Source organism: Nerophis ophidion, linkage group LG28 (genome assembly GCF_033978795.1).
Source record: "Nerophis ophidion isolate RoL-2023_Sa linkage group LG28, RoL_Noph_v1.0, whole genome shotgun sequence".
Taxonomy (NCBI): domain Eukaryota; kingdom Metazoa; phylum Chordata; class Actinopteri; order Syngnathiformes; family Syngnathidae; genus Nerophis; species Nerophis ophidion.
Genome location: NC_084638.1, coordinates 1,036,202 through 1,050,938, shown reverse-complemented (window position 1 = coordinate 1,050,938; position 14,737 = coordinate 1,036,202). Strand labels below are relative to the sequence as shown.

Genomic DNA, 14,737 nt, shown 5'->3' with positions numbered 1-14,737 from the left:
GCAAGGTTCTCATTGGCCACGGCGTGAACGTTGACTTGTCACGTGATTTAAACTTCGTTTTTGATGGCGCGGGAAGTTGCTACCCCGCACAGTTAACGTTTTCGCAGAGATTTGTTGACATTTTTGCGGCTTTTGTTGATCCCTTCGCTGGTAGGTTGACTTTTCTGTCGTGTTTCTATGTTTTTTCAAAATGTTGCTCAGTCTTGTCCGTCCAGTGTTTGAGCGGGTTGACTGCTAGCATACTCAGTGTAAATATCTATACTACTCGTATTATTGTTTGTTTCACTCGTCTAGTCAAGTATGTTCTCAACCATAAAGAGTTGCCGGTTAGAGTTGTATAAATGCTCACTTGAACTTTATTACACATTTCAGCTAAAGTTATTACATTAGCCGACTTGCACTAGCCAGCTTACTTCCGGTAATGTGTCACTGTCTAAACGTTCCCCTACTTCCGGTACTGTGTCACTGTCTAAATGTTCCCCCCTGCAAGAGCATTTACGACCAGGGGTGTCCAAAGTGCGGCCCGCCACACATTCTGCAAAAATTTCAAAATTGATAGTATTGCTAAAATAAAATAAAAACATTTAAAAAAAGTGGAATGAGGTGAAATCTAATGAGAAAAAGTGGCAATATTGACACAAAGCTGCCATACAGGCAGTTTTTTTTGTTCCTTTTGTCTTTATTTTCTTTTTTTTTCCATTGCTTGAAAAAAATAGTACAAAAAATATATGTTATAATGAATTACTACTTAAAAATGATCCCTTTAAAATGTTTTATGTGGAAAAAATATTGCATATGTTGTGTGGTTGCCATATAAAAACATCAAAGTTTTGACAACAGAGCATAAAACAAACAATATAATAGTTCAAACTTAAAATCGACGGATATATCGGAAGTTGATCTTGAAATTTAAGTGTTAAAAGTAAAAACAAAACTAATAAAAACGCATCACTTTATTGCTAAAATTGAAAAAAACATTTTAAAAAAGTGGAATGAGGTGAAATCTAATGAGAAAAAGCCTCAATATTGACACAAAGCTGCCATACAGGCAGTTTTTTTGTTCCTTTTGTCTTTATTTTCTTTTTTTTTCATTGCTTGAAAAAAAAATAGTACAAAAAATATATGTTATAATGAATTACTACTTAAAAATGATCCCTTTAAAATGTTTTATGTGGAAAAAATATTGCATATGTTGTGTGGTTGCCATATAAAAACATCAAAGTTTTGACAACAGAGCATAAAACAAACAAAATAATAGTTCAAACTTAAAATCGACGGATATATCGGAAGTTGATCTTGAAATTTAAGTGTTAAAAGTAAAAACAAAACTAATAAAAACGCATCACTATATTGCTAAAATTAAAAAAAAGATTTAAAAAAGTGGAATGAGGTGAAATGTAATAAGGAAAAAGTCTCAATATTGACACAAAGCTGCCATGCAGGCAGTTTGTTTTGTTCCTTTTGTCTTTATTTTCTTTTTTTTTTTCCATTGCTTAAAAAAAAGGACTAAAAATCTATGTTATAATGAATTATTACTTAAAAATGATCACTTTTAAAATGTTTCATGCGGGCAAAATATTGCATATGTTGTGTGGTTGCCATATAAAAACATCAAAGTTTTGACAACAGAGCATAAAACAAACAAAATAATAGTTCAAACTTAAAATCGACGGATATATCGGAAGTTGATCTTGAAATTTAAGTGTTTAAAGTAAAAACAAAACTAATAAAAACGCATCACTTTATTGCTAAAATTAAAAAAAACATTTTAAAAAAGTGGAATGAGGTGAAATCTAATGAGGAAAAAGTGGCAATATTGACACAAAGCTGCCATGCAGGCAGTTTTTTTTGTTCCTTTTGTCTTTATTTTCTTTTTTTTTCCATTGCTTGAAAAAAATAGTACAAAAAATATATGTTATAATGAATTACTACTTAAAAATGATCCCTTTAAAATGTTTTATGTGGAAAAAATATTGCATATGTTGTGTAGTTGCCATATAAAAACATCAAAGTTTTGACAACAGAGCATAAAACAAACAAAATAATAGTTCAAACTTAAAATCGACGGATATATCGGAAGTTGATCTTGAAATTTAAGTGTTAAAAGTAAAAACAAAACTAATAAAAACGCATCACCTTATGAGTGGGGAAGCTTTCGGATCTCAAATATATTTAGTAGGATTTTATTTAATTTTCCACTGTGATTACTCAAAAATATGAAATAATTTGCCAGCAACTTGAGAGTTCCAGGTTTGATTCCCCGCTTCTGCCATCCGAGTCTCTGCCGTTGTGTCCTTGGGCAAGATACTTGACCCACCTGCTCCCAGTGCCACCCACACTGCTTTAAATATTAGATATTGGGCTTTCACTATGTAAAAGCGCTTTGAGTCACTAGAGAAAAGCGCTATATAAATATAATTCACTTCACTTCACAATTAAAATCAATGGTGTCCTGCATTATTGATCTTTGAGGGCTTTTATTGCTAAATAAAGGAACTCTCCTGAAGGAATCAAAGTACTATCTATCTATCCTTCTAAATACTGCATATTTCAGTTTTACTATAAAAAATAAAGTTGTCTTTGACAGAAGTTGGTATAGAGATTTACTGTAAGCATTAAATAAATAAAAAATAATAATAATTTGACTTATTTTTAACATTTTAATGACTGAGACCCTCTATACTCCCCAGGAGCCTTAAGAATAAAAAAAAAATCCATATATTTTGTTATAGTTTGAAAATGAAAAATATCAAAACGGCCCCCGCATGGTTTAATTTTTCCGTGTGCGGCCCTCTGTGGAAAAAGTTTGGACACCCCTGATTTACGTGATAACACTATTATTTTTCAGTTTCAGTTTATTCCGAAGACGCATACAATACGATGTACTTCATCACATATTTCCAGTTGTTTCTTTTACAGCACGTCCGAAAAGGAATAGGAAGAAGCTGAGTTTATTTAGTCCTACACCTTTTCATACCATAGCATCCATCCACCCGTTTTCTACCGCGTATTCCCTGTATCTCAGCTACAATCGGGTGGAAGGCAGGGTACACCCTGGACAAGTCGCCACCTCATCACAGGGCTCACACAGATAGAAAGACAACATTCACACTCACAGGTATATCCTATTGTGTTGTTCTCTGCAGTGAACAAATAAATAATAAATACATAATATAGCATAGTAAGTAAACAAATGTTAAATACATAAATTATCTTTGTCTCAATAAAAAAATAAAATAATTAAAAAATATAACTGAAGGTGGAATTTATGGCTCTGTTAGTGTAATTTAAATGTCCACAAATATTACACCAATGATGGGAATTACTCTATTCTGAAATATTGGCTATAATTTCCAGTTGTTTCATTCCAGCACGTCCGAAAAGGAGTAGGAAGAAGCTGAGTTTATTTTAATCCTACCCCTTTTCATACTAAAGCAAGTTTACCCTATTTTTTTGTTCTCTGTAACATAACATTGAACAAATAAATACTAAACAAATGATATACCATATTAAATAAACAAATGTTAAATACATAAATTATCTTTGTTTCAATAGAAAAATAAAAAAAATAAAAAATAAAAATATATATATATGGTGGGATTTATAGCTCTATTTGTGTAATTTAAATGTACACAAATATTACACTATTGGTGTGAATTACTCTATTCTGAAATACAGTGATCCTATTTTGTTGTTCTCTAACATAACAGTGAACAAATAAATAGACAAATAATATACCATAGTAAGTAAACAAATGTTAAATACATAAATGATCTTTGTCTCATTAAGAAAATAAAAAATAAAAATATACATATATACATACATATATATGTGTCTTAATTAGAAATCTCCTGACGATTGAGGGAACCCCTTATGAAACAGTTCTGTAGAGATGAAGTAGTCTTGTGATTTTTCCCATATATATATATATATATATATATATATATATATATAACTAAAGGATGGGTTTATGGCTCTATTTGTGTAATTTAAATGTACACAAATATTACACTATTGGTGGGAATTACTCTATTCTGAAATACAGTAATCCTATTTTGTTGTTCTCTGTAACATAACAGTGAACCAATAAATAATAAACAAACAATATACCATAGTAAGTAAACAAATGATAAATACACAAATTATCTTTGTCTCAATAGAAAAAAAAATACATATATAAGTGGGATTTATAGCTCTATTAGTGTAATTTAAATGTACACAAATATTACGTACACTATTGGTGGGAATTACTCTTCTGAAATACAGTAATCCTATTTTGTTGTTCTCTAACATAACAGTGAACAAATAAATAGACAAATAATATACCATACTAAGTAAACAAATGTTAAATACATAAATGATATTTGTCTCAATAAAAAAAAAAATAAATATATATATATACATACATATATATGTGTCTTAATTAGAAATCTCCTGACGATTGAGGGAACCCCTCATGAAACAGTTCTGTAGAGATAAAGTAGTCTTGTGATTTTTCCCATATATATATCTATATATATAGATATAGATATATATATATAAAACTGAAGGATGGGTTTATGGCTCTATTTGTGTAATTTAAATGTACAAAAATATTACACTATTGGTGGGAATTACTCTATTCTGAAATACAGTAATCCTATTTTGTTGTTCTCTAACATAACAGTAAACAAAAAAATAGACAAATAATATACCATAGTAAGTAAACAAACGTTAAATACATAAATGATCTTTGTCTCAATAAAAAAATAAAAAAATATATATATATACATACATATATATATGTCTTAATTAGAAATCTCCTGACTATTGAGGGAACCCCTCATGAAACAGTTCTGTAGAGATAAAGTAGTCTTGTGATTTTTCCCATATATATATATATATATATATATATATATATATATAGAGATATATATATATATAGAGATATATATATATCTATATATATAGATATATATATATATATCTATATATATATATATATATATATATATATATAGATATATATATAGATATAGATATATATCTATATATATATAAATAGATATATATATAGATGTATATATATCTATATATATATCTATCTATATATATATATATATATATATATATATAAAACTAAAGAATGGGTTTATGGCTCTATTTGTGTAATTTAAATGTACAAAAATATTACACTATTGGTGGGAATTACTCTATTCTGAAATACAGTAATCCTATTTTGTTGTTCTCTGTAACATAACAGTGAACCAATAAATAATAAACTAAAAAATTACCATAGTAAGTAAACAACTATTAAATACATAAATTATCTTTGTCTCAATAATAATGATTAAAAAAATAATAAAATAACTAGAGGTGGGAATTATGGCTCTGTTAGTACACAAATGTACACAAATATTACACTATTGGTTGGAATTAATGTATTCTTACACTTGTGTTCATATTGCATAATCTTTTGAAAATATAGCACATTATAATATTGTACCGGTACTAAAGTTATTTTGATACTTTTCGGTATCACAAACTAATTTGATTATTGGCTTTATTTTAACAAAAAAATCTTAAGGGTACATTAAACATATGTTTCGTTTTGTAAGTTTGTCTTTAAATAAAATAGTGAACATACAAGACAACTTGTCTTTTATTAGTAATCAAGCAAACAAAGGTTCCTAATTTAGCTGTTGACGTATGCAGTTCTATTATTTTGTCAAAATTATTATGGACAAGATATAGAAAATTAATTATTAATCTACTTATTTACTGTTAATATCTGCTTACTTTCTCTCTTATTTTTTTCTAGCTCCACTTCCGTTAAAATGTAATATTCATTTATTCTCCTGTTGTTTGATACTCTAGAGCAGGGGTGCCCATTACGTTGATCGCGAGCTACCAGTCGACCGCGGGGGGTGTGTCAGTCCATCTCCAGCCAGGCTTTTAAAAAAAATAGAGCTAAAAATGAGTGATCATCAATCTTCACCAAGACGTCACTTAAATGGCATTCACGGTACCGGAGGGTCTTGTGAGATGACGCTGGCTGCTGCAAGATCATTATTATGAAAATATGACCGAGAGGAAGGCCAGAAACACTTTTTATTTCAACAGACTCTCGCGCCGTCCCTTCCGTCAAAACTCTAAAGGCCGACTGCACATTTCCTATCTTCACAATAAAAGCCCTGCTTCATGCTGCCTGCGCTAACAAAATAAGAGTCTCGGAAAACTGGCGTGCACAAGCGATCCCTCAGAAAGCTGGCGTGCACATCACTTGTGCACGCCAGCTTTCCGAGACTCTTATTTTGTTAGCGCAGGCAGCATGAAGCAGGGCTTTTATTGTGAAGATAGGAAATGTGCAGAGTTTTGACGGAAGGGACGGGGCGAAAGTCTGTTGAAGTAAAAAGTGTTTCTGGCCTTCCTCTCTGTCATTTTTTCATAATAATGAAGTGGCAGCAGCCAGCGTCATCTCACAAGACCCTCGGGTGCCGTGAATGTCAATCAAGCAAGCTACGGAATTTGCCGCCAATGTTTTTCTTGTAAAGTGTATGGAAGCTGGATGAATTAGATGCCAAAAACCAACCACTTTCATGTGGTATTGTACAGAAAGGACCACTTTTTTTCTCCTCCATTTGAAAATGTGGGCGTTATCATCATTACTGTCTGATTCCAATCAATGCAAGTCATCAGAATCAGGTAATACACCAACTTATATTCTTGTCTTTGTGAAAGAAAGACATCTATATGTGTTACACATGCTTGTATTATCATTAAACACATTTAACTTGTTTACAAAAATGTCTCTTTCATAAATAAATAAATATAAATGATATATATAAATGAGGTAGATCCCCTCGAGTTGGTCAATTGAAAAGTAGCTCGCCTGCAGAAAAAGTGTGGGCACCCCTGCTCTACATTAGTTTCGGATAATACCACACATTTAGGTATCAGTCCGATACCAAGTAGTTCCAGGATCATACAATGGTCATATTCAAAGTACTCATTTGTTCAAGGACATATTTTCTGAGTTTATAATATACATTAAAAAAAAAATGAAAGAATATATTGTGATGAACATCTAAAATATCAACGTAATCATAGCACGGATTGGTACTTTTCTAAGGAGATATAGTACTGGTACTATACTAATACTGATATACCGTACAACCCTAGTACATTGTTTTTAATAAAGTAATTCATTACTAATAGATGTATTGTTTAAGGATAATAAGGGGGCGGCATGGCGAAGCTGGTAGAGTGGCTGTGCCAGCAATCTGAGGGTTATTGGTTCAAACCCCACCTTCTACCATCCTAGTCACGTCCGTTGTGTCCTTGGGCAAGACACTTCACCCTTGCTCCTGATGGGTGCTGGTTAGCGCCTTGCATGGCAGCTCCCTCCATCAGTATGTGAATGTGTGTGTGAATGGGCGAATGTGGAAATACTGTCAAAGCGCTTTGGGTTCCTTAAAAAGGAGTAAAAAAAAAAGCGCTGTACAAGTACAACCCATTTACCATTTTTATTCTGAAATATTGGCTATAATTTTGTTGTTTTTGTTGCAAACATTCCACAAGGTGGTGCCATATTCCACTATTTCCAATTTTAGTTTAATTGACTTAAATGTTTTAGGCAATTGCTGAAGCTGGATTTGCACGTTCACAAAAACGGCTCACAACTGCGAATCGGTTCTCATTGTTCGCTCAGAAGACTTCAATCAATGTTTACTTATATAGCCCTAAATCACTAGTGTCTCAAAGGGCTGCACAAACCACCACGACATCCTCGGTAGGCCCACATAAGGGCAAGGAAAACTCACACCCAGTGGGACGTCGGTGACAATGATGACTATGAGAACCTTGGAGAGGAGGAAAGCAATGGATGTCGAGCGGGTCTAACATGATACTGTGAAATTTCAATCCACAATGGATCCAACACAGTCGCGAGAGTCCAGTCCAAAGCGGATCCAACACAGCAGCGAGAGTCCCGTTCATAGCGGAGCCAGCAGGAAACCATCCCAAGCGGAGGCGGATCAGCAGCGCAGAGATGTCCCCAGCCGATACTCAGGCAAGCAGTACATGGCCACCGGATCGGACCGGACCCCCTCCACAAGGGAGAGTGGGACATAGAAGAAAAAGAAAAGAAACGGCAGATCAACTGGTCTAAAAAGGGAGTCTATTTAAAGGCTAGAGTATACAAATGAGTTTTAAGGTTAGACTTAAACGCTTCTACTGAGGTGGCATCTCCAACTGTTACCGGGAGGGTATTCCAGAGTACTGACTTGACTTGACTCGTTCGCGAAAGTCCCATTTCTGTAACACTGTTCAACTTCTTTCCATAGAGTCATGAGTGTGTTGGAGGTGAAGTTCATCGGGGATGCAGAGGTTGTGGAGCATATCGTGGACAAACAGGAGGGTATGTCTACTAAAAATATACATTTTGAATAGGGATGCACCGATTAATCGGTAACCGAATATATTCGGCCGAATATGAGGAAAAAAAGCCACATTCGGTCTTCGGTGGAATGAGTTAAAAACAAGGCCGAATAGTGGCGTGTGACGCAAGTTTTTGACGCGGTGACGTTGGGATATGTTGTGTACCTGTATAAGTGTATGAGGTTACATTGGGATATGTTGTGTACCTGTATAAGTGTATGAGGTTACATGTGGGGCGGTATAGCTCGGTTGGTAGAGTGGCCCTGCCAGCAACTTGAGGGTTGCAGGTTCGATTCCCGCTTCCGCCATCCTAGTCACTGCCATTGTGTCCTTGGGCAAGACACTTTACCCACGTGCTTCCAGTGCCACCCACACTGGTTTAAATGTAACTTAGATATTGGGTTTCACTATGTAAAGCGCTTTGAGTCACTAGAGAAAAGCGCTATATAAATATAATTCACTTCACTTCACTACATTGGGATATGTTGTGTACCTGTATAAGTGTATGAGGTTACAAGCACACACTTATTGAGATTTACTTGAGTCCTCTGTTTACATTATTAGCATATCTACTGTGGCTAAGCAGACTTTTGCCAAAAGGACAATAATTCATTTGTTGTGGGTTTATCCACTTTAATGCACTTTATTTTTTTGGAATGCATGTTTTGTTTGAAGGCCTAATATAAATGAAAAACTTTGTGCTTTTTTTGAAAAGAAAAGGCTACTGGAATATTTAAAAAAAATGTCAGTATTCAATAAAAAAAATTATTTTATTTGAAAAACATGTCTAAATATTTATTCTGGGCTATTTATGCAATATAAAAAAAATTGTGAAAAACTGCATTCATTATTCGGCTTCGGCCACAAATTTTCATTTCGGTGCATCCCTAATTTTGAATATAAAAATGTATTGCAGTCGATTGACCGTGTAAATGATGTGTAAATCTTTGCTTTAAAGAGGTGCACAGCTGTTCTGGGGCTTTCCAGAAGATGGTCACGTTCAAGAACCAAGCAGGAAGACCAACTATAGAAGACCCGTACGGGAAGGAAGGGGATGACAACGGCGTCCTTGATGAGCAGAACTATGTCCAAGCTATTTGTGCAGACAATGCAGAAGGTAAATGTGATCAAACCGGCAAAACAACGACTGTTTCCTATTAAGTTGGGGGTTTGTTTAACCAATTCGATAGTATTGCTGCAAAAATGACCATCTCTTTATCATTTGTACAACTTTCACAGCATTTAAATGTGTAAGGAACATAATGTCATGGCTGTCTTGAGTTTCCAATCATTTCTACAACTCTTTTATTTTTTTGTGATAGAGTGATTGGAGCACATACTTGTTGGTCATGTTGAGTCTGACCAGTCTTCCTCTCTGGTCAATCCCAAATTCTTTCAGATGACATATATGCTGAGTAAGAAGGACCATCAAGACAGAATAGGAATTTTATCAAGTTTTACTAAACCTTTAGGAGACCAATCCTTACAAATGCAGCAGTACCAGCATCCAAAAGCGGTCTGAAAATCAAACAGGAAGAGACGAAAACAGCTCCCACCCTGCTCAGAAAGGAATACAGCCTCTTTGTTATAATACTGAGGTGGAAATGTCGGGGATTTAACCCGGGACCGGTGGGGCCTCATCCCGCTCATGGTAGCCAATTTTATGTAGTCAAAAAGTCAGAATCTTAAACAGGACAAATAGTTTGTTACAACAGTTTTCATTACTCACAATCAGATAGTACAAAGTTGGATTGAATCAATAGATAGATAGTACTTTATTGATTCCTTCAGGAGAGTTCCTTTGGGAAAATTAAAAAAATATGTAAACATACAGTGGATCCAGAATCAAGCAAAATCATATCAAATATGGCTCTACTGGCTTTTTATATGTTTCCCTCATGTGTCAAGGTCCCGTTGTTTTGCAACTGCTTGCTCCGCAACAACCTTGCATCCCTTAGTCATAACAAACAATCAAAACATTTTGTAGAATGGTTAGAGCGACCACAAATTCAACTTTCACCTACGTATGCTCTTCCAGTGATTCAGAGGCTTTTACATAGACTTTCTTTTTGGACTAAAACAGACACAAAATATGGTATAAAGGTAAGAAATTCCACTACAATACTATTAAGTTAAAAACGGAGTATGCTATACTCCCACATTCCAACCCTTTAAGGTAAAGCACAGAGTTTACTTGCGCACATAAGATACTAGCAGAAATAATACACAATGGGAAAATATTAGCTGCTTTAAACATGACTATGAATAAAGAAAGAACTCTTAAAGATATATATGCATTACCATGAATTGATTAACGTGGACCCCGACTTAAACAAGTTGAAAAACTTATTGGGGTGTTACCATTTAGTGGTCAATTGTAGGGAATATGTACTGTACTGTGCAATCTACTAATAAAAGTATCAATCAATCAATCAATCAATCCACAGTCCCAAAAAACATTCATGAAGTTTGGTTCTTTTATGAATTCATTATGGCTCTACTGAAAATCTGTGCAAATATGCTGGGTCAAAAGTATACATGCAGCAATGTTAGTATTTGCTTACATGTCCCTTGGCAAGTTTAGAATAGAATAGAATGGACTTTATTGTCATATTTGCATATAACGAGGTTAAAGACTCCAACTTAAGGTGCGGTAGTGGGAACAAATATGGGGTAAAATAAATAACACAAGAGTAATAAGCAATCCTGAACAATATACAAAACACTATAGAAATACAAAATACTGTACAATACACAGAACAAAACAAGAGTACCGAAGTAATAAATAACAATCAGTGACGGACGTATTGCACTCGAAGGTTAGTATTGCACAGTAGGGTTTTAGGGCAGGATATTGTGTAGTGGTGAATTAATATTATTATAAGTTAGAGTTCAACATAGTGACAGCTCTGGGAAAGAAGCCTGTTTGTTCTGGCTCTGATGCACCTGTAGCGCCTGTCTGATGGTAGCAGGTCGAACAGGTGGAAGCCAGGGTGTGTGCTGTCCTTGGTGATTTTTTTTTGCATTTTTGAGGCAACGGGAGTTGTGTAAATCCTTCAGGGAGTGCAGGACACAGCCGATGATTTTTTTGTGCAGACTTTATGACCCTCTGAATCGCCTGTTTGTCTGCTTCAGTGCAGCTGGCGTACCACACTGTTATGCAGTTTCACTGAAATAAGCCGCTTTTGGTAGCCATCCACAAGCTTCTGCTTGAATTTTTGACCACTCCTCCTTGACAAAATTGGTGCAGTTCAGCTAAATTTGTTGGTTTTCTGACATGGTCTTGTTTCTTTAGCATTGTCCACTGGTTTAAGCCAGGACTTTGGTAAGGCCATTCTAAAACCTTCATTTTAGCCTGATTTAGCCATTCCTTTATCACTTTTGACGTGTGTTTGGGGTCATTAGACATCCCACAAGCCATCAGACTGTACATCTCCTCTCTGGGTGGGAGAGGGGGGTACTAGGTTGACAGGGGACGCAAAACAATAACAATATTGAAATAAACTGCAACAAAAAACAGTGGAATAACAGTGCACTACTGCCTTGTTTCTCTTGTTTTATTCTTATTTTTACTGTTGTATTGTTATTCTTATTGTTGCTTTTTATTTTTGTTCTTGTTGTAATATTTTCTGTTTTATTTCCATTTATACCCCCATTATTTAATTTTTACTTTTTAAATTTGATCTCAATTCTGTACACTGCTGCTGGAATTTAACATTTCCTGAGGGAACTCTCCTGAAGGAATCAATAAAGTTCTATCCATCCACCTATCTATCTATCTATCTATCTATCTATCTATCTATCTATCTATCTATCTATCTATCTATCTATCTATCTATCTATCTCTATCTATCTATCTATCTACTGTGGAGAATGCAAAGATGTTTAAGAGTTATTTCTTTATTCATAGTCATGTTTAGAGCAGCTAGTGTACTCTTTCTATTTTTTTATCTTATGTCCGCAAGTAAACAGTGTGCTTTACCTTTGAAGATTAGCCATGTAGGAGTTGGAGTACTCCCTTGTATCTTATCTGGATTAGAACAACGAGGCCGTATTCCTTCCTGGAGAGGGCAGGGGCTGTTTGCGTATTCAAGAAGTTGTCTCTTCATGTTTGAATGTTAGACCATCCCGAGATGACTGTATTGATGTGGGCTGGTCTCCTGAAGGTTTAGTAAAACTTGATAATATTCCTATTCTGTCTTGATGGTATAAGCGGTAGAAAATGGATGGATGGATGTCTTGATGGTCCTTCTTACTCTGAATATATGCCATCTGAAAGAATTTGGGATTGACCAATGACTTTAATTCCCTGGGAGGAAAGGCTAGTCAGACACAACACTAACCAACTACCTACCTACTAGCGATCCGGCGGTGTTATACCCATGACCCGCCAGGCAGCGTCCGGGAGACCAAAGTCTTTGGGTTCCGGGGGGAGTATGGTTGCAAAGCTGAAACTTAATGGAATTAAGATCGATCGTCCTGTTGGAACACCCAATTGCGCCCAAGACCCGACCATCTAGCTATTGTCCTGTTGGAACAGCCAAATAACAAAGCCATAATCCAGACCACAGATCATGACAAATTTAATTATTTGGACACTAGGGGAACATATTCTAATTAACAAAGACCTAATTTAGAGTTATTTGGTTAGGGTTAGGGTCAAGGTTAGAGGGTTAGGGTTATAATAAGGCCATGCCGAATAAGGCATTAATAAGTACTTAATAATGACTAGTTATGGGGCACTATGTTACTAATTTCATCAATCAATCAATCAATGTTTACTTATATAGCCCTAAATCACTAGTGTCTCAAAGGGCTGCACAAACCACCACGACATCCTCGGTAGGCCCACATAAGGGCAAGGAAAACTCACACCCAGTGGGACGTCGGTGACAATGATGACTATGAGAACCTTGGAGAGGAGGAAAGCAATGGATGTCGAGCGGGTCTAATATGATACTGTGAAAGTTCAATCCACACAGTCACGAGAGTCCAGTCCAAAGCGGATCCAACACAGCAGCGAGAATATCTGACTCTATATTTTTCTTATTGAAGATGAAGAAGATATGTCCAGAGTTTCCGGAACCTCCATTTTCACCTTTCAGAAAAACAAACGAGGCCACAGCATGGCCCAGACTGGTGAGTCCATCCCTCCTTTTTTTTTTTTTTTTTTTGGACCACAACTTGGCTGTAAATTTTCCATCACACGACTATTGTTATCGCGGCATAAATGTCTTTATTTGTAAGTCTTTATGCTTTTTAGTTCAGTTCACACAAATTCAGACACATTCCTCATTTTCACTGTGAGTTAATTTGTTCTCAATATGAATGAATGATGCATTAATATAAAGTCGTGTGTTTATTATTACCTTGAAGGTAGAAAAGCGCTATACAAGTACAACCCATTTATTATACAGACTTGTTTGCCATTCACACAGGCATATTTTAGTCACCCCCAAAATGTTTGGCCGTGACTTTTGACTGACTGCCTAACCAAAAAGTCAACTCACGTCACTCCTTGGTTACATAACATTGCTGAGTCTAAACCTGACCAAAATATTTGCTTAGTTCAATCCCGAAGTTTCATACGGACTCCCACCATCAATAATACGCAAAAAGAAAAAGAGAACTGGTTACATGTGCGCGGCGGATTAATAGGTAGTCACGCCTCACTACACTAAGAAAGAATAATGTCACTTTTGTTTCTTTTTAGTCACCTTTTTCACCTCCTTTCACTCTCTACCAAGCATGAATCCGACTCTTCTGATGGCAGTGCATCAAAGAAAAGGAAGGTGAGGTAAAATTAGATAGACTAAACCATGGGTGACAAACTCTGGCCCGCGGGCCAAATTTGGCCCACTGTGTAATTTCATTTGGCCCTTGAGGCAATTTCAAATTAACATTAGAGCTGACCCGCCGGTACTATACAGCATTCACCGCTAATACTCATACTTGCCAATCCTCCCGATTTTACCGGGAGACTCCCGAAGTTCAGTGCCACTCCCGGGGCAACCGTTCTCCCGACTTTCTCCCGATTCCCGCCCGGATAACAATATTGGGGGCCAGCCTTAAAGGCACATTTTAACCTGCCATCACGTCCGCTTTTCCTATATGCGGCTTCCACACACACACACACACACAAGTGAATGCAAGCCATACTTGGTCAACAGCCATACAGGTCACACTGAGGGTGGCCGTATAAACAACTTTAACACTGTTACAAATATGCGCCACACTGTGAACCCACACCAAACAAAAATAACAAACACATTTCGGCAGAACATCCGCACCGTAACACAACTTAAACACAACAGAATAA

The 14,737-nt window shown here is 35.6% G+C and overlaps 1 protein-coding gene across 3 annotated transcripts in view; it reads left to right on the top strand.

Annotated features, from left to right (window-relative positions):
- orc2 (origin recognition complex, subunit 2) overlaps positions 1 to 14,737 on the top strand; it is a 72,199-nt gene continuing 57,462 nt past the window's right edge. For all 3 annotated transcript variants that reach the window (XM_061890087.1, XM_061890086.1, XM_061890085.1), the window contains exons 1-4: positions 1 to 150; positions 8,325 to 8,398; positions 9,377 to 9,535; positions 13,474 to 13,557. In XM_061890087.1, coding sequence (XP_061746071.1) covers positions 8,329 to 8,398; positions 9,377 to 9,535; positions 13,474 to 13,557 — 313 coding nt within the window. In that variant the 5' untranslated portion in view covers positions 1 to 150; positions 8,325 to 8,328. The remainder of the gene's footprint in view (positions 151 to 8,324; positions 8,399 to 9,376; positions 9,536 to 13,473; positions 13,558 to 14,737) is intronic.